Genomic DNA, 24,873 nt, shown 5'->3' on the forward strand with positions numbered 1-24,873 from the left:
GCTTGTCAAGCTATAAAAAAGATCTTTATATATATATATATGGTAAATATTAAGCTTTGCTCAATTGTGCCAAATGCTCTAAATATGCTTTACGGCTATCCATATTATCGGCGGGCCGATTGTGTGGAGCCCAAACTGGCTCGCCAACAAAGTATCTTTGCGCTTTTATATAGTTCTGTGGATAAGCAATGGTGAGAGATTGTCTTGATAGATTTATATGAACTATGTGTACCTTGCTGTCCAGTGTAAAACGGTGATAAATGCCAGCAGGTATTATAATCAAATCGCCCTTGATTACCTCTATGCGCAACCAGTTGTCTTCGCCACTGAAAATTAAAGTAAATTAGCTTCTTTCTAAATGGCTTATAGTGGCAACACTGTGTGTTTGTTTACTTACTCGCGCACATCAAAGTAGCCGGAACCATCAATAACCAATCGAATCTCCTCATCCGTGTGCAAGTGTTCCGTGTAGAAAGCCTTTAGCTTGTTTAGGTAATCAGGCAGGCATTGTTCGGAACAAGTGATCTGCAGTAATCAAAATGCCATGAGAACTGTAGTGTGAGAAATTTCATCGCACTTTTGCTAATGTATACCTGATCCTCGTAAGTATAGTCGCGCTTCCTGCGCAGCTCTTTTAGCACTTCGTCGTTCTCATAGTCGTCCGCATTGATCTACAAGTGAACTCGGAAATAAGAGATAAGCGCGACTTTTTCAAGGTCATTGCTGGGCTTTATTGATTGAGTCTACCTTAAAGTACTCCACGCCTGTTTTCTTGTAGAGTGTCTCCAAATCTACATAGGTGACTGGCTCGCGCTTGTGCTCTAGTCGCTGATCGCTATCATCACTGTCCATATACCACACCTGCACCATTATAATTAAAAAGATTTCTCGGAGCTTCAACGCCTTAGCTGAAAGTTCGTTCAAGCGATTTAAGGGAACTAAATGAATGAGCTGACTCGCACTGAACTCGATGAATATAAAAAATTATTCTTTTCGCTCGATAGATTATTGCAGCTTCGCTCGCAAAAGAACTACTCAACGTCAAGACTATCGTTCATTGATATTTAAATTGGAATGAAATTCGAATTATTGACACTTAATTCTAAGTACATTACTTTAATTTTTACTTAAATCAATTACAGGTTTCTATTTTTAATAATTAAAAAAAAAAAAGCAAAAATAAAATAGATGGGAATCTAACCAATTTTTCTGTAATCGAATGCGATTTAAATTGAATCTAGTCTCCTTAACTGTCAAACTGAATCTCGACGGCGTTGCCATATTTGTCGAAAAACAATATGTTTATTTTTTTGGGTAGATTCTAACAAAATTAATAATAACTAAATTTTTGGATTTTTTTCTTGGAAATTTACCGTGTTTCGCCCGCTCTTAAAGATGAATTCAATTCGCTTGGTTCGCACTCTTACAAAATGTATGTCAGTGCGCCCGTACAGCATGGCTCCGTGCGAGATCTTGGAGCTGCTTGAGGCGGGCTATCAGAAGTTGGCTGATTCCGACTCCAAATCCCTGTTGAAGAAGCATTTGACCAAGCCAATATTTGACAAGCTGAAGACTAAGGTGACGCCCTCGTACTGCTCGACACTCTTGGATTGCATACAGTCCGGCTTGTGTAATCTCGATTCCAATGTGGGCATCTATGCGCCCGATCCGGAGGCCTATCAAACGTTTGCTGAAATCTTCGATCCGATCATCAACGACTATCACAAAGGATTCGGCAAGGGCGCCAAGCATCCAGCTTCCTGTTTTGGATATGGTGCGGACTTCCCCGATCTCGATCCGGAGCAAAAGTTCATTTTGTCCACACGTGTGCGCTGCGGACGCTCCATACAAGATTTCCCGTTCAATCCGTGCTTGAGCGAGGACGACTACCGCAAGCTGGAGTGCATGATTACGAAGGTATTGAGTACTCTGTGCAATGAGCACGCCGGGAAGTATTATCCGTTAGCCGGCATGGAGAAGGATGTCCAGCAGAAACTGATCGATAAACACTATCTGTTCAAAGAGGGCGATCGATTCCTACAGGCAGCAAATGCCTCGCGGTTCTGGCCGACGGGGCGTGGCATCTTCATCAATCGGGCCCGAACGTTTTTGGTGTGGGTCAACGAGGAGGATCACATAAGGATTATCTCAATGGAGAGAGGCGGCGATCTGGGTCGCGTCTACGAGAGGATGATCATCGGCCTCGAGTCTCTGGCTTATTCACTCAAGTTCAGCAGCGACAGTCGTCTGGGTAACCTGACCTTCTGTCCTACCAATCTGGGCACCACGATTCGCGCGTCGGTGCACATAAAGCTGCCACATCTGGGCAAGGACAGGGCCAAGCTGGAGGAAATGGCCAAGAAGCATAATCTACAGGTGCGTGGCACCTCCGGCGAGCACACGGAGGCCAAGGATGGCGTCTACGACATCTCCAACACTCGGCGCATGGGACTTACCGAATACCAAGCTGTCGGAGAAATGCATAAGGGCATCTCCGCCCTGATCGAAGCCGAGTGCCAGGAGTGCTGTAAGAAATAGGAATTCTAAAATGCATACTGTTTCATTTGGTTCCCATTCTCATTCATTTATCTCTGCCTGTCGATCGAGCGATCAATCAGTTAATCGATCGATAAATGTATTCAGCTGGATCAGTTTACAGGACGTTAAATATGTTCGATCTAAGCGTACATTTCAAAGGTAAACAGATTAGAATAAAACATAATTTATTTAAGTTTACATATTTAGATAGTAGATCTAATGGTTTTTCTGCCCTCAAATACAGCTATATTTACTGAAGTTATATATGTATGTGTATATGTCTGTTGCGCCTTCTCTTTTCCTCTTCCAGCCGGGCGGCGTTTTGGGGGCTCTGTAGGCAGTTTTCTCCTTATAGACGGGGTGGGCAACCAGCTTATTGGACTCCCTCCTTCTACTTTTTCCCTCTTATTTTGGGCTGTCTACTCTTCTAGTTTTTTCTACTAAAGCACACAAATTTTCATCAAGAGTTAATATGAGGGATTATTATAATCTCGCATATTAAATCTAGATCTAGATCGGGTCTAGACAATCCACAAATATTTATGTATAATATGTATTGTCTATATTCCAATGCCTTTCTTTCCCTTCCATTCAAAACAAATTCTTTTTTTTTTTGTGTTTTTTTTTATTATTTGTTTTTTATAATTTTAATTCTTTTATAAACTTAAGACTTAAAATAAAAGTATTTAAAGTTTTTATGTTGTTGTTTTTTTTTTGCTTGACACAAATGCCAAAATGTTTTACATTCATTTTTCATTAGATTTCTCTTTAAGCAAATATTTTTGTTGTTAATTAGTTGTCCATTGTTGTTGTTGTTGTTGTCTGTGGGGTTTTGGTGTTGTTGTTGTTGATTGTGGTTGGTGGTTGGGCGGGCATGCCACGGCCGTTTATGACCGCGACGCTCAAAGTAGACGAATGAAATGCCGAGTGCCGCAGGCAACCGAACGATCGGGCATACCCGTTACACAAATACCCTACGCAAATTCTACGACAAAACTAAAGCAAACGCAGCAGCTGGCAATGAGTCTTTCCAATAATGGAAATCACACTCCAGGCGGCAGATAAACAACAAATGAACTCCATTCAGATGTTAAAGCGGGGAAAGTTTGACCCTTCCCCAAATGGAGTTCAATTGGTTTTTGTTTTGTTTATTTTTTAAGGGATTAGAGAGTTAGCTGCTTACAAGCTCTTCTCGAGCTTGATCAACTCGGTGATGCCATCGTACATCTCCTTGACGGCCTGGTATTCGGTGAGACCCATGCGACGCTTGTTGGAGATGTCATAGACACCGCCCTCGGCTTCGGTGTGCTCACCGCGAGTGCCGCGCACCTGGAGATTGTATTTGGCAGCGACTTCCTCGAGCTTGGCCTTGTTGGAGGCCAGCTTGGGCACCTTGATGTGCACGGAGGCACGGATGGTGGTGCCCAAGTTGGTGGGGCAGAAGGTCAAGAAGCCAAGACGGTCATCGTGACTGAATGGGATGCGCTTCTCGATCTCATTGACGGCGGTCACCAGGCGACGGTAGATCTCGCCCAGATCGCCACCCTGCTGCATGGAGATGATGCGCAAATGATCCTCCTCATTGCACCAGACCAGGAATCGCTTGTTGTCGTTGTGGTAGATGCCACGACCCGTGGGCCAGAAGCGGCAGGCATTGGCAGCCTGGAGGAAGCGATCGCCCTCCTTGAACAGGAAGTGATCGTCGATCAGCTGCTGCTGGACGGCCTTCTCCATGCCAGTCAATGGATAGAACTTGCCCTTTAGCTCACCCTCCAAGCTGGACAGAGTGCTGCTGACCTTCTCTTCCATCTCCTTGTACTGGGCCTCGGTCAAGCAAGGGTTGAAGGGATAGCCCTGCATCGAGCGACCGCAACGGACACGAGTCGAGATCACATACTCGTTGGTGGGATCGACATTGCCGAAGCTGTTCACATCACCGAAGTCCGATGCGGGATGCTTATCGGTCTTCTTGAAGCCACCATGGTAGTCCTCAATGATGGGATCGAACAGATCGGCGAACACTGTGTAGGCCTCAGCATCGGGGGCATAGATGCCAACGCCAGAGTCGTGGTTCTCCAAACCGGACTGGATCACATCCAGAAGAGTCGACTTGAAGGTCGGTGTCACCTTGTTCTTCAGGTTGTCGAAGACCTCCTTGGTCAGGTATTTCTTCAACAGCGACTTCGAGTCAGAGGCAGCCAACTTGGCATAACCCTCCTCCAGTTTAGCGAGAACAGCAGCGTCAACCATGGTGTCTTGTTTGCTACAAGAATGAGAAGAGTTAAAGGAAAATAGAGTTAGTTAAGAGTTACTTCTGGGAATCAGCAATCACTTTAAAATTAAACTTAACTTTACTTTATCCTCTAGATCTTAGCCATATTTAGATTTTCTTGGTCTCAATACACTTAAAGTACCATCAGGATCAGACTTTAATATCATATAGGATATTAATATATTATATATATTGGTCTGAAAAGATCCTATTGATCGTGGTCTATGATCGATGGATATATCAACGATAATCCATATGTAATTTTCGCATATTAAAGTCAGATATTTTAAGATATTTTCTTTATCAGTTTAGTAGTAAAACTTATTTGTAAATAAATAAGGCATATAGAAAAATATATAATATATATAAACATATTGTTTATGACTAAATTTAAGTGTTCAGCTCCTTCTACCTCTAGGACATATTTCCTATTTCCCCCATCTATCTATCTAGATCTACATATCAATCAATCAAACTAATTGCTCAATATTTCCAACGATTTGGAAAACATTTATTTGCTCAGCTCATTTCGTTTGCTTTTGGTTTTGAGGCTCTGTCAATTCTGGCGCCCAAAAGTCGGCAATGTTTTCGCCCATGTTTTTTCATCCATTTAGTTGGGAATCTCTAGAGACACGCGACAGCGCAATTTCAAATAGAGCCCATTAAAAAAAAAAATAAGAAGCGAGCTGCCTCAAATATTTCGGGGTTGCTACGCCAAATCGTGGCTGAGTGAGGGCTGTTGTTGCTGTTGCTGTTTCTGCTGCTGCTTCAGTTAACTGAATGACTGAAATGTTTTTGCCGGCTGTCGCTGAATACGCATACCGAGTGTAGATAGGACAGGAGAGAGAGAGCGAGAGAGAGCGCGTGAGAGTACATAGCATGCAGCCTTTATATATAGCGTATGCTGCCCCGCCCTGCCCCCGTTTCGTGCGGCACATGCGCGCCTCTTGTCTGCCCGGTCCCGGATTTCGTGGCCTGGGCCCCGGTCAAAAACAAAAAAAAAAAAAAAAAGGACCAGGGCAATAATATTTTTATGCCCACTTTAGTATTCTTTCTATTTTTCTACTTTTGTTCTCTTCTCTTTTTTGGACACCCTGACGTCAGCGCCAGCAGCAGCAGCAGCAGTGCCAAGCACACGCACTTAGAGGACCTATGACAAGCCCCAAAAAGCGGCGTACAAACTATTGTCTATGCTATGTACATATTATCTATATATATAGAAGAGGTGGGACTAAATAATTGGTGACTTGGCAAAACAAAAAAAGAATTTTAGCTTATTATAAAATCAGTATTTTTATACTCTATAAATTTGTCTATTTTAAGTTTTTACTTTTATACTTTTCAAACTACCCTCGTATAATATACATATTCCTCATTTAAGTTTAATATATAAACAAAATATATTTCAGCAATTTATATAAACTATTTTTCTCCCATTTTTCCAGCTTCACTTTGATTTCTTTCCCAAACTCTATTTCGACATTCTTGAAACCACCCTCGTATATCACATATGTCTGCTGCATCTGCAAACATCAACTGGCATATGCCTAAATTATATTATCCATATTTATTAAGGTTTAATTTTTCCATTTATCTTGCGGCTTCTTCAGCATTCTTCAGCTTGCCAACTCTTGTTGCCACCCTCGCATATATAAATATACACACCCATCTTGGCCAGCGGCTGGCGTTGTGGCCGTGCCGTTGGGCTCGCCTCCGTTGGCTGTGGCGCCGGCATCGCCTTCGATCACCTTTTCCTTTTTATCCTTTGAAGCGCACAAACCCATTTTTTTTTTTAGTTTTTAGTTTTTAGTTTTAAGATTTAAGTTGTAAGTTTTAGTAAAAGTTCTCTTAAGATTTTCGTTGATTTGTTGTTTTTGTAAAGATTGGTTTTTGTAGTAAAAATTTGGCCTTGGTCAAAAAGTTTATCTTTTTTTATGTTGGTGTGTGTAAAAAGTTGTTGTCTTTGATTTTGTTTTTGTGGGACTCTTTGCAGGTAAAATGAAATCACAATGCAGCTGCTTCAATTACTTTACACACATTTAAAGACATACATATATGTATATATAAATCAGACACGCACACACACACACAAACAAGTACACACACGCACACACTCGCTTAATTCGTATTGCTTTTTGATTGATTAGAAATATTTTTGGTGGTTCGCTCGTCTTAGAGATGCTCTGAAAAGTTGTCAAAAAGTTGTCTTCTTGGGGTCTATCCTCTGGTCTGGTTTTCGTTTCGTTTTTGTTGTCGGTTGTTGTTGTTGGTTGCCGCGCCCAAAGGTATACTACAAAAAGGCTACTACACAAGAGTCTAGGCTACACACTAGGGAGCAAAAAAGGACGCGCGCGCGTGTGCTACACAAAGGTGCTAAGGAGCAAACTGCCAGCTGCTGACTAAAGGACGCGCCGCACAGCGAGCCACCAAAATCGCGTTCGATGATGCGGGCTTCGGCTTCGGCTGCGGCTTCAGCTTCAGCGTCGGCTTTAGCTTCGCTTAGACTCGTTCGCTAGCTCTCTCTCTTTCTCTCTCTCGCTCTGCCGTAGCTTGGCAATTCGCAACTAGCTAAAGGACGCGCCCACCCGGGACCAACTCGCAATTCAGCACGAGAGTCAGACAGCAAGAGCGAGAGCACGACAGGGAGAGAGAGAGAAGCGCGCGCGAGGGTTGCCCGGCGAGGGTTGAAAAAGTCTGCAGAAAGCATTGCCTAGCCGCAGGCGCCGGCGGCATGCAAATATACATGTGTATATGTAAAAGTGCGCAGCAGTATTTGACTAGCAAATACCCTCCCTAACCACTATGCAAGTAGTGTAATAGTAGTACAGTAGTACAAGTCAGTTAGTATAGTATAATAGTAGTACAGTAGTACAAGTCAGTTAGTATAGTATAGCAGTAGTACAAGTCAGTTAGTATAGTATAATAGTAGTACAGTAGTACAGCAGTAGTACAAGTCAGTTAGTATAGTATAATAGTAGTACAGTAGTACAGCAGTAGTACAAGTCAGTTAGCATAGTATAATAGTAGCTAGTATAGTATAACAGTACTAATCAGGTAGTATACAGTAGTACAAGTCAGTTAGTATAGTATAATAGTAGACAGTAGTACAGTTAATAATAGTTAACATAGTATAATAGTAATATAGTTAATATAGTATAATAGTAGTACAGTAGTACAGCAGTAGTACAAGTCAGTTAGTATAGTATAATAGTAGACAGTAGTACAGTTAATAATAGTTAACATAGTATAATAGTAATATAGTTAATATAGTATAATAGTAGTACAGTAGTACAGCAGTAGTATAAGTCAGTTAGTATAGTATAATACCAGTACAGTAGTTTAGCAGTAGTATAGTATAATAGTGGCACAGCACAGCATAGTATAACTGTATAGATTGGTAGTGCAGGTTACTATATTTACAAGTAATATTGCAGTGTAAGTGGTTTACAATAGAGTAGTTGACAATATTACGATATAGTCTACCGGTATAATACTGTTCTCCTGTTTAGTAGTTTAAAAAAAAAAAAAAATAAAAAAATAATATAAAATATGCAAACTAAAATAGTAGTAGAAATAGTAGTAGTAGTATTAAAATTAGAATAGGAGTAGTAGTAGGAGTAGGAGAAGTAGTAGTAATACAGTAATTTGAGAACACAGTAATTGTAGAGCAGTAGCAACGTAATAGAAGTAGAAGTAGTATACTAGTAGAAGATTACTCGAAAAAGTAGTAGAAATAGTAGTACTAGTTACTACTACTAGGACAATTATTAGTAGCACAGTTGTAGAAGTCGTCGCAGTACATCAGTAGTATGGTACGTAGTACAGTTGGTAGTAGTCCAGTTAAGCAGCAGTAACAGCTCATATAACAGTTCACATAGATAGATTCAGTTAAGCATCCCAAATTAGTATTTAGAGATATACCCTATAATCTCTGCCCACCCAGCATACCCTTTATCGGATATATTTGCAGCAATGGGGGTATCAAAACTGTTGCCGGATGAGAGCGCAACATAATGCGGAAGGATATATTTATTTGATGCAGCAACCACCACCAGCTGCAGCACCAACAACAGCAGCGGCAGCGTGTGGCAAGCAGGGCGCAAATCGATAAAATTTGTGACACGCGGCAGCTGAAAATTGTTGCGCCTAAAAGGCACAAAGGGGGAGGCAGGGAGAGAGAGAGAGTGAGAGAGAGACAAAGAGTGGGGGCGAGTGGCGGTCAAGTCAAGTTGAAGTGACGGTTCGAGTGTGAAATGAGGGCTGCTAATGGCAGCATGCGGCATGTGGCATGTGGCATAGAAATCACGGCCAACAAGCGAAGTAGAAGAAGAAGAAGAAGAGGCAGCGCATAAACTCGTCGAGTGCACGTGCATTCGGCTCTAGCTGAAGGAGTTGCAAGCTTTTTGAGTTACTTTTCACGCCTGTGCAGTGGCGTGTAAAGAGAGGGGGGCGTGGCAGAGGCATGTTGCATGCTGCTGCATGTCTGGTACCATATTATTTGATTTCGTTTTCTATTTATTTATTTTTTCGCTAAACATGAAGTTTGTTTTGCTCATTCGCCTCGAATTTTATTAGTCAGCACTGCATTGATTCTCCCTCTCTCTCTGGCTCTAGTGACTAATTGCATTTCCCACTCTCTCTCTCTCTCACACTCTGACTTCAATGACTAATTCGCAAAGCTGCACACCTAATGATGGTAAATTGAAAACAATTTATGTTACATTCATTCACACAAATATGACTAAGATCTCATATATTATAGAGCTGCTCGATTAGCTAGAGTATCTGGATGCTTATAAATATTTTACATAAGACTTGAGCTAGTTCATATACAGCTTATCTCGAAGTGAACAGAAACTTTCGGCACTTCATATAACAGACGTTATCTGTCGAGTTCTAGCTATTAGCTAGAATAAAAAACTTGCTAAAAGGTAGATTATCTTGCGAACTATACGTATACAGTGCATACTCGCTAAGTGAAATTGCAAATAGATAGTCTAGCAGGCTTTAGTTACGCTCTACTGTAAGCATTATACTGTTGATAGTATCTAAGATCTTAAAAAATTGATTAACTTTAGATATTCTGGGTATATAAATATAAATATATATTTATATTTTCTTATGTATATATAAATCTATATATGATATTGCTAGTCAAAGTCTGCTCCAAACGTTTATTCCAGTGGTTTCTATTCATCTCATTTGTTTTGCATTTTCTTATAATTTGTTATGAAAGTTTGTTCAGAAAGGCTTTTTCTTTTACATATACATATAAGATGTATCTATATCTTTCTGTAGAATTGTCTCTCATTTTCTTATCAACTTTCCTTTTATACTTTCTTATAGGGATAGCTAACATCGCTTTTATCAAAACTCTAGCAAACTGATCTCTCTATGATATAGATAAAACTTATCTATATAAGATACATATATCTATTGTTTTATTGCATATCTATCATTTCATAAGCAAACCAAGTCTACGTTTCTTTCACTCTTTCTTCATTCAAAGTCATTTCTAGTTCAATTGCTTAGTTTGTCACACTAATTGGGAATTTTTCTTAGCTCTGGCTATCTTTGAGAAGTTATATGATGAGAGAGGTGTTCCATGTTAATAGTGCCCCATAAAGATAAGCTGATTTATTTAACTTTTATATTTTGCACTAGTTTCGAGATTGTGGGCGTTTCAAAGTGCTTGGCGAGTGCAATTGCTGTAGATAGAGCTGATATAATAGCTCCGAAAGGCGAACCCCGCCTTCCTCTCAGGCTGCTGACGACAGACCAACTAATCAATTAACTCGAGTGTGTACCAAATTTATGTCACACACACACACACACACTCACTATACATACAGTCATACACTCATACAGTGAAGAGCCTAGTCCAAGTCCTCGCCTTCTCTTGGCCGTGACAACAAAATGCGGCACTTAAAAGCAACGGCAAATCGAATTAAGCCCCAACAATTGAAAACTGATTTCATTAGCCGCCATTCTGCCCCACCCCATCCCATCCCCCACTCTGCTATATAGACAAGCCACAGCCCCGGGAGCGCGCAACGTGACAACCCTGACAACGGCAACAAAAGGAACGCAAACAGGATGCAGCTTTAAATTCAATTTTTTAAGCACAGCTAAGCAAATTGTTGACGGTTTTTTATACACTTTTATATACAGTGAGCACCCGCTTGAGCGTATTGAGTTTCAAGAATTATTATAGAATTTTTGCCTTAAGCATTTGTGGAATTTCTAAATAATATTTTTTAATTAAATTTATTATTTTTTCAAATTTGTAGCTTTTTTAAGTTCATATGAATTTTATTTTTATACAAAATTATTTTTTTTTTTAAAGTCATTTATTATTATTAGGTAATTTTTATTATTAAATTTTCTTCCTTTTTTATTTTATTAATTTTTTTTTTTTAATTTTAAATATAATTTTTTTTTTAAGACTCAATTTAATTTAATTTGAAATTATTTTTTCTATTATTTATTTAAGCAATCTAGAATAAAGATTTTGTCTATGTCAAGCGAGTTTTCACTACAAATATTATATATCATCTATTTAATTTATGGCTCAGGCTCTACTTTATAACCCGTTATTACGAATGACGCGAACGAGAGCGCGTTAAATAAACGCGAATTGAAATTGGCAACTGTTAACGGTTAACTGTGATACGCGAATGTTGAATGAAGTTAACAAATGCCTCACAGCAAACGCAGGCAGAGAAATAGCGAGAGAAAGACAGCCAAGAGAGAAGGACAGAGAAAGAGAGAGGGACAGAGAAAGAGAGAGGGAGCGACAGAGAGAGAGAGAGAGAGAGCCAGAGAATGTGTGCAAGGGAGAGTTGGCCAAGTCAGCTGATAAGCTAACAGAGATTGCCGACTGCAGTTGCCGGCGTCGAAGCTCGAAAGCGAAACGTAGCGAAAAGTTGATCTCGCAGCAAACAGCTGACGAGGCGGATAAGATAGTCCACTTTGGGCCAACTCAGCTCTATTGGCTAAAGGCTAGACAGACAGCCTAGACGGGCGGCAAGCAAGGGAGTGAGAGTGATCGACTAGCAGATACCCTGTAGACAGCCATCGTTGCAGATGACAGATTCAAAATAACTTTCTACTGTTATCTAGCAAAAATGCGGAATTTCTTACGGGGAAATTCATAAGGGGAATAAAGTGTGTGTGGGAGAAAAATGGGAAAGCGAGATTTATTATAGAGCATAAATAATTGTTGATTTTTTGGGGCTGATTTTGTGGAATATATATTCTTTTATGATAAGGAAAATATAGCAACTATAAAAAAAAGGAAATATCTTTTAAAATGAAGTTACCCCTTGAGCCACTTCCAAGAAATACAGGGTATAACGAAAGCGAAAGCCTGGCCAAGAATCGCATTTGACTGGCAGCCAAAATGCAATGACTTACTGCAATTTCCCAGTTTATGGCCAAATCGCATGGGTTATTGAACCAAAGACTCGAAACTCGACGGGGGTATTTGCCTGTCATCCGTCACCCCCTCCCTGTCCCTCTCTAAAAGTCCATGTGTGTGTGACTTAATTGCAAAACGGGGAACCATGCTGCGCTTAACGCGATTGCACAAAGAAATTGGCAGGCGATGCAGACAAGTGCGCCAAGTGTATTTGGCCAACGACATTGACGTGGCCCAAAACAAAACGTGCGCGAATGTAACGGGAAATTGCTATTGCTATTGCAATTGCCATTGGAAAACAAGTCGCAAATCGAAACAGTTTAATGACAAGCGGCAGACATAGAGCTATGGCTTAATACGATTGGGAAATGTTGCAAATGTTGCGTTATTTTATTCATGGAGAAATTAATGTTAATAAATAATGGGAAAAGCTTAATATAGTTTATCCAATGGTATATCTATAGATATATATAGTTGGGAATCATGCCAAATGTTGAGGTATTTTCTTTAGTTTTTAAATAAATAATGGGAAATTATACGAGTAACTGGGAAATAGGACAAATGCTGCTACTTTATATATAGAAAGCTTTTTAAAAATACAAATATATATATATATATATATTTTTTTTTTAGAATTTCTTAATAAATACAGAAAATTATAGGATTTTTTACGTATTTATTATCATTTAAATCGTATTGGAAATTGTTCATTCAAAAAAGGATACTTTGCAAGCAGTTTTCCATAGCTATGCGAAAATATCCATTGAAAATTCACTTAGCGTCAAGAATTTTGCCACTTAATTAGCTCTGAAAATGTTAACTGATCGCCCTCATGCCTCATCAAACACTTAAGTCTACCCTCTATCAAGTATTTAGTAACCACCCTAAAATATTAAGGCTCAGCCAGCAACAAGCAATAAATACCCTATACTTGTAAGGGGGAGCAGTAAGAGGGCTGCAGCATACCCGCATTATTCAAGAGTTGAAAGAATAAATTAATATATATTTGATGAATTTTGTTGCTAATTTAATTAAAATTCTTTTGGCAAAGGCTCAATAAGGCAGAGCGAAAGAGCGGGTTATATACTATATATGCTTATGTTTCATTTTGTGTCATAAATTTCGCAAGAATTTTTGCGCTTATTGCCCGGATGTCGTTGATTTATAAAATGTCTGCGAAGACAATCAGCGTACAAATGGGACAGACGCGACAGTCATTTAGCTGCAGCAGCAGCAGCAACAGCAACAGTATACTGTATCATTTTATGTTATATAACTGCAACAGTGGGCTCTAACTTTACAGTAACTGTTAAGAACAACTGCAGTCGCGAGGCAGGCACACTTTTTCAGCTGCTACTGTAACTGTTGAACGTAACTGCAAACGTTGATGTTATTTAACAGCCCTGTTAAAAGCCCGTTACAGCTTTGATAAGACTGAAAGCTACAAGAAAGTCCTGTGCGCGCGCGATAAAAGCTTGCACCGCAGCTTTGCTGCTACAGTAGCAGGCCAATATATTGTGCTAGCTGCTCGTGATTTGTTTACACATTGTGACTGAAATTACAAAAGTTTGTTTATTTGTTTTGAGGTTCGCTGCCAAAGCAACACAGACAGAAACACACACCCGCACATTCATATATGTGGATTCGTCTAGCTGGCAGTTTTTTTTGTTGCTGTGCCTGTGTTGGTGGGAATGAGAGGCAACTAGTCGTGCAATTTAATTTCCTGTCTAGCCGAAGCTCCAAACCCAACCCCTATATTTTTTTTGGGATTATGCAACTCTTGACAGTTAGTTAGCAACTGGAGCGCGCTTTTGTTTACTCTTTAATACAGAAAAGCGTGAAAATTGCCGTCAGAGGTTTTCCAATGCAAACGTTGTTTAAGCTATTGCTTCTCTATCACTCCCTCTCTCTCTTTTTCTCTCGACCGCTTTAATAGATTTCAATTGAATAATTAACGGTTGGCTCAGCAATTTGTATAACAAATTTGCGCGATTCGCTGTTAGGGAAAAAATAAACTATATATAAAAATAAAATAAACAATAAAATCAAATAAACAACTCAGCTTTTTCCCTAAACAATTTCGATTCTATTTTTTGTAGCTCTCAACTGGATAATATATCGCGGCTATAAATATATGCGCAGGTATTGATTCATATATACCGCATGTATACATATATAATACTTATGTATGTATATATATGCTTTGATTATGTTTATTTGCTTTGGTCCCGTATTTTTAGCCGCAACTCGACTTTTAGCTGCTTACTAAATTTAGCCAGGGGCTGGGGTGCAAGTAATTTACGCTGCCTGTCAAACTGTAGAGCTTATATAACGCAAAGCTGGATGCTAGCTAATGTTCAGCTGATACAATATCTTTGGCCATTACTGTAGGTGTGGGTGTCGATGGCTATCTGTGTGAGTGTGTGTGTGTGTGTCTGCCTATGCGATAAGTGATTATGCAATGCGCTTTGGCAATGACCGCGAAATACCTATATATCTTTGTTGTTTCGTAGTAGCAAGTTCAAGGCTTATTTGTAATACAGTTTGCCAGCTAAGGGCGGTGGGCGTGGCGGGCGGCGAAGACTGCCAAGTGTCGCTAATGCTGATTGCACACATTTTTAACTTTTTTTCTATTTTTTTTTGGTAATAACTATTGCTAAAGCTCTTATCTTTTGGCACCAGTCGTAATTAGTGTTTTTTTTTCTTGTTATCGTTGATAGATAGTGGTATATTTTTTGTATTGTTTGTATATTGTGTTCAGCAACGAAATTGCAAGCGCGCTCAACAGTTGCACAGCAGCTGCCTAAAGGCTGGCCACAAAGCCCTGCTAGCTCTGCCCTTAGGGCAAAAACCAGTTTTATTTTTTTCCCATTTCGCAACTGCAAAAGCGGCTGGAAGACAGAGCCGAGAATAAAAATATGGATACACCGCCATAAAACGTTGCATCTATATTGAGAAATAATTTTTGTTTGTATTTTTTAATTTTTATGCCGGTAACCGGTTTCGTTGCGCTTTTGGCACATGCAAAATATAATAAAAGCTGGCAAACTGCACTTTCGACTGACCGCAAAAGTAATTAAGAGTTGGGTGACACATCCTATTGCATAAACGTTCAGATCTCACAACACTTAAAATAATTTTATTTTATTTTATGATTATTATATATTAACTATGTATATCTATAATAATTTTATATCACTTGATTGTCTTTATGGTATTAGATTATTCTTTTTTTCTTTGGAGAACGGCTCACCTTTGCAACCGTAGAATTCAACGTCCAACGTTACAATGATCAGAAAATTTTGTTCTTTAGCTCAGCTGCAGTCGACTGTCAGTATGACCGCGACGCCGGCAGCAGCAGCGCTAGCAGAGGCAGCAACGACAGCGGCACCCTTCTTCTTTCTTTCACTTTCAAACTATTCAACTCACACACACAGTCAGATGTGAGCGCAGGCAGCGAGAAAGAGAGACGAGCAAAAAAGCTTTGCTTTGGCATTTCAACTGTGCTCATGTGTATGCGTGTGTGCGTGAGGCCTGCCTCCTGTTACGTTGTCTGAATGCTGTTGCCTGCTGTTGCTGCCACTGTGCGCCTGTATTAGTGGCCTAGCAATTGACGTAGGACGTGACGTATGACAAAATGAAAAAACAAAATAAAGCTTTGCGTTTTATTCATAAAATGCGAGCGAGAAAGAGAAGTGATATGGCTAGAAAGCTTTAGCCGGCAGCAAGTGTAAGCAGTACGGCCAATCGCTTTACCTTGTTGTGCAGTGTAAGTGTATGCGAAAAAGGAAAGTGTTTGCAACAATGCAACTGTGTACGAGTGGGTGCGGATATGTGGCGAAGGCAGCAGAGACCGAACGAGAGAGAGAAAGAAAGAGAGAGAGAGACAAATGTGTCGCCTTGCAACTAAATGCACACACGCATACCAAGAGAACATTATGTACAGTTAGCGGCGCGACTGCAGCGCCGGATTATATGGCCAGCCTATATGGGGGCGTGCTGCTGGCGCTGCTTGTGCTGACTGAGCAGAGTTAACGATGCCTGCCTCACATGACACACACACACAGACACACACCCATTCATTGCTTAATTATTGAGGAACACTAATACACATGCAACAGTGTATTTAATTTATAACGACACTCAAGTAGTAGTTATAACGGCGGGCTGGGCCCGTGACGAGCCTGACGAAAGTAATCAAAGTTAATCGAAATTTATTGTTCCCAGGGCGTAACTAAAGCCCATACGAGTACATTTATTTATATTTGCGTTGCTCTTTTTTCTTATTTTTTTTAGCTTAGTGTCAGTATTTGCACTACTCAAAAAACAGCTGAGCTGCGACCGAAAAGAAAAAAGTTGGCAAATACACATATACATCTACACATACGAATGTGTGCGAGTGAGAACGGCATGCGGGAGTAGGGGGAACAGTTTCAAGAACTGTGAACAGTTCGTACTGTGTGCAGAGGCAGACGTGCCAGCTAACCCGCATTCTACATTTATAATAGAACTATGAACATATCAAAAGAGATTTTTGGCACTATCATAGAGAAAATATTTAATGAATTATATATAATATAAAATGTATAATATAAAAGACAACAGGAAACCAGTCAGCTGAAAACTATTATATATTAATATATATATAAAGATTATTCGAAATGTAAGGGCTAGAAAAGATATATGTATATGTATATATTCTGTATAGCATCAGTAAGGTGGGCAGCATGTAACACATGTTTTTCACTTAGTTTATATACCAACTATAAGCAAACTAACATAAATCATATGTATATCTATATATCTATGCATATGACTATGCTTTGGTTTCTGAAATTCTTGAACTTGATTTTGAAATGCTCATAAAAATTTGTCTTTGGGTATATATTCATGTATATAGATACATATGCTTTATCTATATGCGTATACAAGGTAAAAGCAACCTGCTTGATCGTAAACATCGAAACAGACACTTCTAAATACTGTATCGAACATAGATACATATATATAAAAAAAGATATACACACATACATATTTGAACAGATGCCAAATGAATTTTATGCAACAAAAAACACCCATCTAAACATATATCTATCTTTATTTCAAAATTAAATTAAATTCTATAAAATTCCGACAGATTGAAATATTAGATATCTTTCGCTGACATTTACCATACAATACAATGTCAACTGGCAGCAGGAGCAGGATGCTGCCTGCTTGCTTGCTGCTGCTTACATAACCTCAAAATTTAAACGCCTCTCTTTGGCCTTCTCAACTTTTTTCTTTATATTTGTTTTGCTTTCGTTTTCAATTGCTGCTCCCAAGTGGCGCTGAGATTACGTAAATCCCAGCAGCTTTCAACGACAATAGATATTATACAAAACAAATACATATATATACATATATAAGAGACTTTATATATATATGTATATATAGTACTTTCGCAGGGGGCTGGCAGCAACCTTGAAAATGCTGACAAACAATGTTTTCGATAGCTTTAGCCGGCAGTCAGGCAGTCAGGGAGGCAGCAGCCAGCTTTCACATATAGTTAAGAAAGCATTTAGCATACTAAAGAAAACTTAGAGCAAATAGTAATTATACGAATGTACAAAAAATACATTCATTAAACTTGCTGAAATTTAAATCACGATTTGATATTTCTTACAGAGTTGCTTCTATTTTATGACCAAGTATAATGGCTTATAAAAGGGCAGCTATAAAGTTGTAAAACAGCAGCAATAAACTCGTAGGACCTATGAGGCGTATGTGTGCTATGCAACTGAGTGCCATAAAGTTCTAGCGCCTATAAGGCATAGGTAAATAGTTAAAGCTCTTAGAGCTTAGTTTCTGCAACTTGTTAATAGAGTAAATTTTTGGTACACAAACTAAAGCAGTTGAAAGTTGGTAGAAATGTATATAATACTATTATCACTATAATACATTATTATTATTATAAGAATGTTTAGCAATATATAAAAAGCTTCAACTGTAATCTTATGATTACAGTTAGCAACTTACTCAACAGAGTTTATAAGGTATCTATAGCATTGTTATGCAAGCTCGATCATATCTCTAGTCATATTTCAGTGCCTAGTCAGTGCATTTGGCATGTGCACGAGTACAGCTGGGGTGGCGTGTGTGTGTGTTGGCTGCTGGCGGGCTGGGCGTGCCATGAACTTGAAATATGAATTGCATAAGAATCGGCATTTGTTTGCACAATTGAATCATAGAGTGAGAGGAAAATACAACAGACAAGGCAATTGGGAAGTGAATATCGTAAAAATCATATATATACACATACATATATGTATTTTCAACAAATTAAATGAAAATTTAGTAAATCATTTGTGGCAATGTGTTATTAATTAGTTCAATTTGTGTGCAGCCAGGCACGAGTTCAATTAATGTGCTCGCTATCCGGACAATTAGCCGAAACAAAAAATTCGATTCCATGCAACAGATATGATACATATACAGGCAAAGATATATATATGTATAATAGTTTTTTTTTTTTTGTCAGCTATACAATCTGCTAAAAGCTCTGTCATACGATTTTTACTTTTGCCTTTTGTTTGTTTGCTAAACAATATTTTGGCAGCACTTCAAAAGCGACGCTTGCCAAAATCAATTTGCAAACGCGTGTGCCAAAAAGATGAAAAAAGAAGAGCAAGATTTAACGCACACATATATAATAAATGTATATAACTATATCTAATTATATAGACACATATATAGTTGTCTTGTATATATATACATATATGTATTGTCCAACACAGATTTGAGCAGTCCAAATGACGAACGCTGTCCATCATTTGAGCTCGAGCAATTGGACATGAGACGCAACGCCAAATGCACTAAAGCTATATAGTCTTCATATACTACAGATATTATATATATTATATACATTAGTCTAAATTTAAGTTGGTGTCGCTGCAGCAGGCAACGGCTGCAACGTTGCACAGCCAATTTGCCGCACACAAGCCGAAAGACAAAAATTTTCAAATACACAAAGAAATCAAAATGATCAAAAAATTAAATAAAATGAAAACTACAAAAATTATAAAACCCCAAAATTGTAAAACCTTTTAAAAACAACGAATTTCAAATACCCTAGTCGGCGAACAAAATACGCATTTTGTAATTTTTATAGCACCCAAAGGAAAGGATCATAAATTTTCAGAAACTCTGTCTCTCTAGGCCCCCTCATCCTGTAATCCTGGAAGGCTTGGTCTTCGCAGCGTTCAAGGTATTTCCTAGTCGAGCACTCCTGAATAGAGCACTAATTTTAGTGTATTAGATTAAAATTATAGCAAATTTTGTCAAAAAGCTCTTAACATACTTTTTTTCTGTTGTGACATACTTATATTATATGGTAAATATATTATTATATCATTATATGATTAAATCATAACAGTGAGATTTAGAGGCAAAGATTTTTAAATTAGCTAAATTATATTTGAAATTTCGGGTCTTTCAGTAGAACACCACATGGGCTGATCAGCAATGATGCAAAACGGAATTCAGAGTTCTGAAACCTTAGATAATATACTTTCATATTCTAGCTATCCTGAATACACTTAAAGATCCATCATTAATACACTCTTTTAACTAAACAAACAAAAGAATTTCTCTAGCATTTCTCTGATTTTCCAATAAAATGGATATTAATAAATATCTATTCCTATAAAAAGAACCTTGTTTGCACTGATCAAGTAGATATATTTATGGAGCGTACATTTCCATACACTTCAATAACTCTCCACTAATACGTTCCGCATTTAACAACAATTTGTTACAATATCCCCCCAGCTAGGGTATACGTCCATATATATCATAAATCTTCAAGTAAATCTTTTGCCCGGCGACAAACGCTGCGTTTCCAAAAGATGCCACGTTTAAATATAAACTTGGCATGGGGCAGATCATGTGACCCGGACGCACAGACGGACGGAAGGCGGGCGACAAAAACTGCCGTCGCACCGCTGCACCACTCGAGTTGTATTTGCATAGGTTTTCTTTTTAGTTTCGCTCAATTTTCATTTTCGTTTTGAAAATTTGATTATTTTTGGCGCATTGCCCAAAGGTATGTGGACTCTCTGCTGCTTTGGGTCACATCCTTGAGCCAGGTGGCTGAAGTGCAAGGCTCGCGTGCAAGGTTTACACCATTAATATTAATGGGAAATCAATTCGGCATTTTGTGGGTCTGTAGCCAGCTGTGAGCTCTTATTAATTGAGTATTTAGTGTTAACTAGTCGGCTCTTTTTTTATGCAGACCCTACAATAATAAATTAAATCAATAAATTGTGAAGTTGGAAAACAAAAATGAAATATTTATATGGTTAGTATTTATGCTTGTATTAGTAATCGAAGACTTCGTGAGCATCGGAGATGATATTCTATTTTCAACGAGAGAACCTTTAATGTAAAAGTATGTCAGCTCGTAAAAGTTGCTAATCGATTTTTATTGATTTTATGATAGATAAGTTTAGTTATCAATAAAAACGTTTTGAGCTCTAATATCGGAGAGCGAGACTGATAGAGGGAGAGCGAGAGCGCCGGACTGACAAAAAATGAAAATGAGAGAGATATATTGTAAGATGATTCAGAAGCGACTAAACTATTCATTTTGCTATCGCTATAAATCTGTTAGTTATCGATTTTTACTAATTTACTATCTAGTTTAATAGCAATAGATAATGTTAATTGAACATATTATCGATTACAATAACTAACTAAAAGAAAAGAAGAATTTCATTCATCGATTTTTTTCTGTTGATATCGTTTTAAATTATGATAAGAATAAAGATTATATAAGTTCAAGCTAACAGAAGCTACTAAACAGCTTTGTAATCGATAACAATGTGGTACTTAACTTCTAAAGAGTTTGATTAGAATTTTAAAGCCTGTGCAAACATTATGAAATCGAAAGTATTCTGCTGGCAAGTGCATACACAACTATACTAACATTATGTACAGGGTATATAAATAACCAAGAATAAAGTGCAAGCCACAGCGCCGGCAGGCAGTCAGGCAGTTGATGCCAGTTGCCAAGAGCTGTCCGCCCAAGCACAGAACATGAAACTAAAATAAACAACGTCATCGTCACCAACAACAGCAATAGCAGCAAACTCATCATCATTATGTCATTCATGATGATGACGATGATGATGAAGCATGGTGCATTATTACAGTCGTATATTTGTTGTTGCTGGTGATGGTGCAGCGCTGTCCGCCCGTCGGCTGCTGCCACATGGCAACTATTTTAGCGACAAGAAGTCAGGAGAGTTCGTTGAACTCATCGCACGTTCGCTCGCTGGCTGCGGCTGCGGCTGCCATGCGGAAGTTTTTTGTCAGCGCGCGAAAACTAATTAAAAAAGAACAACTTAAAATAAGCCACTAAAAATTGAAAATGTACAAAATGTTGCGTGGGTGTTTCGCGGTTGGTGTTTTTTTTTTGCTTACCGATAACCCGCTTGCTGTGCCTCCTTGATGGACTGCACAAAGGCGTTCGCCTCGCCATGAATGAAATCCTTGCTGGCATCCTTAAGCTGTTCTTGGTCCACTTTCGGAACTTTGCTGGCCGGCAGCTTTGCATCGAAGAGCTTCTTGTCCAGACTGACATCATTTAGGGCGGCATTGCCATTCGTCGAGTTGTCATTGCCATTGGTATTGGCCTCGGTCAAGGATTTCGGCAAGGGAATCGGCATCTTGGCAGAATCTGCGGCCTTAGGTGGAGTGCTGGGTGCAGTAGGTGTGCTTGGAGCGGCAGGTGAACTGGGCGCTGCAGGTGTTGGTTTAGGTACAACTGTAGGAGCTACAACAGGGGCTGGAGCTGGAGCTGGTGTAGGCGCTGGCTGGACAACTGCTGGTTTCGGAGGAGTAACTGGCTTTGGTGGTTCCGCAACAGTCGCTGCTACTGGTTTAGGTGATGGCGCAGGTGAACTGGGTTTTGCAGGAGCTGCAGCTGGACTAGGCTTAACAGTCGGTGCTGGAGCGGGTGCTGGTGCTGCTGCAGGTGCAGGTGTTGCAGGCTTATTGTCTAACGCTTTCTGGGCGGCTGGCTTATTGGAACTAAAAAGCCAGGCCAAACGTTTGCTACAAACAAAATAAAAATGTAAAAACAAAAGTAAATTAAAACACAATAAAATAAAAATTACAAACTAATCAAAAGAAATAATTAAAGAATTTATATAAAACAGAAAATAGCCGAAAAATGCGCCGTTGATACGTCTTCTTCTTCCGAAACTTCCAGAAATTTCTGCTGTTTGCTTACGAGGAAATATACGAATTTCTTCGATTTTCCATATAATTCAACTCACCCTCAATTAATTTAAACAGTTTAACACTATAAACAAATTGCAATAGTTTAAATTGGATAATTTATGTATGATGCTGAAATAAATTTGCGAGTTGAATTCCACAAGGAACAAGCGCGAAAAGAAGGAAGAAATGAAAGAGTGTGACCCTATAAAAATCGGGGAAAATAGCAAAATGGCAACGCTCTGCAACAGGGTGATCTTGAACATATGTAGTTGAAGCAATAATAAATAAAATATGCAAAGGGTATTTAATGTATTGATTTGTATAATCGTTTATTTCCATAAAATTAATTGTTTATTCCAGTTTGAATTTAATTAAATCAGTCCAAACATAACTTGCTATAAAAAGGGAGCTGCCAGAGCTTATGTGGCAAAGAAGAAGGAGCAAGAAGAAATGAGAAAAGAGTTGAGCAAAAACCGAGATGGCAACGCTATCCTACAAAGCGGGAAGACAATATGTAAAGTTTATAAATAAAGTACATATGTAAATTATAAGTTCAGCTGTAGAAATAATTATTGAATAAAAATCCGACTGTAGCAACAGCAAAGGCATTGCCAGCATTAATAAAAGCTATGCAACTGCTGCCAGCAGAGACAAATGTGCCCAAAAGCCCAGTATTTTGTTTATTGCAAGCAATAAAAAAATCAGATAATAATTCAAAATGTTTCTGCGTCAGCAGCATTCGCAATAAAGTTAACAAAACAACATTATTGCCAAACTAAACAAATCTAATGCAAACTAGAACTGTGCAATAGCAAATCGAGTCTAAACAACATAGAGCTCAGCCGCTGCACCAGACAAAAAGTGCATTCACAGGAAATGGCTTAACGCTTGGCTGGGCAAATGCTTGGGAAATTTTACAGATCTCAAAACATTTGCTATAATAAAAATGAGTCTAGAAGCGTCATTTTGATTTGGTCAAAAAACTCTCTCAAAACTTTCCCATTGTCACGTACGCCAAAAAGAAAAAATACAAAATAGAAAAATTTAGCTATATACATAAACTCGTGTACGGCAAATAGATAAGCAAACAAATACAGGCGCTAAGTACCTGAGCGATATTACGTATACGCCCTCGAGCTTGGACTGGATACTGAAATGCTGCCAAACTTCAATTATCACATTATTATTTTTTGCTAATTAAACAATGGCACAGAGCTCAGATAACAACAAGAGAAGAAGCTATCAAAAACAAATTTTTTTATTTTGGCAAATTTGCTAATTTCACTGAGTTTGAGTTCGAGTTCCAGTGTGTCAGTGTATATGTGTATGTGTGTGTGTGCACGTTCTTGTGTGTGTTTCCGTTGCTAATTGCAGTTATCATTATGAGCGCTATAACCGGCAAGCGAAAGCCAAAAGCCGGTTGATTGAGAGTGTGTGTAGATTGTCGTTTATTAATATCTTTTTGTTGCTGTTTTATAGGAACTACAAATCGGGTAATATTATCATGTGACAGTAACAAATGCACTATGTTACTGCCATGTGTATATTTAGCACATCTTCGGCACAAATCCGAAAAGCCACAAAGTAGTGTGATTGCTTAGATTACAAATCGTGAGTGTACCCATATTGACCCATTACTGTTAAGCAGGGAAGATTATAGTTTACAGTTAGCAGTAAAATTTAACACTTTTATCGATTGACAAATAAAATAAAAGCAAAGGTAGGATAATATTAGATTTTTTATGTAATACAGGGGCTTCTAATCTACAAATATATGTATGATAAATACAAAAGGCACAATTTTCTCTTGTTCTGCTTTTGCTTTACTAAATATGGTTGCTTAGCTTTGAAATGTGATGTGCTTAAATGTGATTATGTTACAGAGAATTTAAATACTGGGATATTACGTTATCATATATTAAGCACGAAACCCATAAATCAGTTGACGTATTGAAAGAATATTAAGTTTTTACAACTTTTGTTGCTAAGCTTTGAAATTAGCATATTAATTAGAGTAATTAGATCTATAGATTTATTAGATCTATTAGATTTTTAAATACCTGCATATATAGCTTAACTTAAATTCAATATTTCATTATTACTATAAGAAGTGAAAAGTCTGACCATATATTTGTTTCGCTGATTACGTTGGCTATATAGAATTTGAGCCGATAAGTCTCTACCGTGTCTAACGTTAAGTAAACATAGACCACTCAACAGTTATCTCATTTAAAATTAATATTTTTCTTTGCGCCAAAAAATATGCAACACAAAGTGTCCCACTATTTCCAGCAATGACTCTCAAACTGTTTAGAACTTACCGTATTTCGTCAACGGCGAACGTCAGATACCACAATGCAAACATCGTTTATTATTGTTG

General features: G+C 38.5%; 3 protein-coding genes and 1 long non-coding RNA gene across 6 annotated transcripts; 1 reads left to right on the forward strand and 3 right to left on the reverse strand.

Annotated features, from left to right (window-relative positions):
- Nucleotides 1-2: 2 nt before the first annotated feature.
- LOC6586603 (1,2-dihydroxy-3-keto-5-methylthiopentene dioxygenase) lies at nt 3-949 on the reverse strand. The gene is made up of 5 exons (XM_002012178.4): nt 748-949; nt 594-671; nt 398-525; nt 233-326; nt 3-175 (listed from the first exon to the last, which is right to left on the reverse strand). The coding sequence occupies exons 1-5, from the start codon at nt 868-870 to the stop codon at nt 50-52; spliced, it is 549 nt and encodes a 182-aa protein (XP_002012214.2). The 5' UTR covers nt 871-949; the 3' UTR covers nt 3-49.
- A 317-nt stretch (nt 950-1,266) lies between these two features.
- LOC6586604 (arginine kinase) lies at nt 1,267-2,736 on the forward strand. The gene has a single exon (XM_002012179.4). The coding sequence runs from the start codon at nt 1,396-1,398 to the stop codon at nt 2,536-2,538; it is 1,143 nt and encodes a 380-aa protein (XP_002012215.2). The 5' UTR covers nt 1,267-1,395; the 3' UTR covers nt 2,539-2,736.
- A 605-nt stretch (nt 2,737-3,341) lies between these two features.
- Nucleotides 3,342-24,873, reverse strand: LOC6586605 (arginine kinase). 3 transcript variants are annotated; one of them, XM_002012180.4, is made up of 3 exons: nt 24,815-24,873; nt 21,693-22,325; nt 3,342-4,801 (listed from the first exon to the last, which is right to left on the reverse strand). In XM_002012180.4, the coding sequence occupies exons 1-3, from the start codon at nt 24,856-24,858 to the stop codon at nt 3,718-3,720; spliced, it is 1,761 nt and encodes a 586-aa protein (XP_002012216.2). In that variant the 5' UTR covers nt 24,859-24,873; the 3' UTR covers nt 3,342-3,717. The 3 variants fall into 3 exon arrangements, with proteins under 3 accessions (XP_002012216.2, XP_015015923.1, XP_015015922.1); XM_015160437.3 differs by lacking the exon at nt 21,693-22,325; XM_015160436.3 differs by lacking the exons at nt 21,693-22,325; nt 24,815-24,873 and adding an exon at nt 6,476-7,190.
- On the reverse strand, nt 9,353-11,096 carry LOC122757446. The gene is made up of 2 exons (XR_006357480.1): nt 10,721-11,096; nt 9,353-10,686 (listed from the first exon to the last, which is right to left on the reverse strand). It is a non-coding gene; the product is annotated as an uncharacterized LOC122757446 (long non-coding RNA).

This window comes from Drosophila mojavensis, unplaced genomic scaffold (genome assembly GCF_018153725.1).
Source record: "Drosophila mojavensis isolate 15081-1352.22 unplaced genomic scaffold, ASM1815372v1 contig_74, whole genome shotgun sequence".
NCBI lineage: Eukaryota > Metazoa > Arthropoda > Insecta > Diptera > Drosophilidae > Drosophila > Drosophila mojavensis.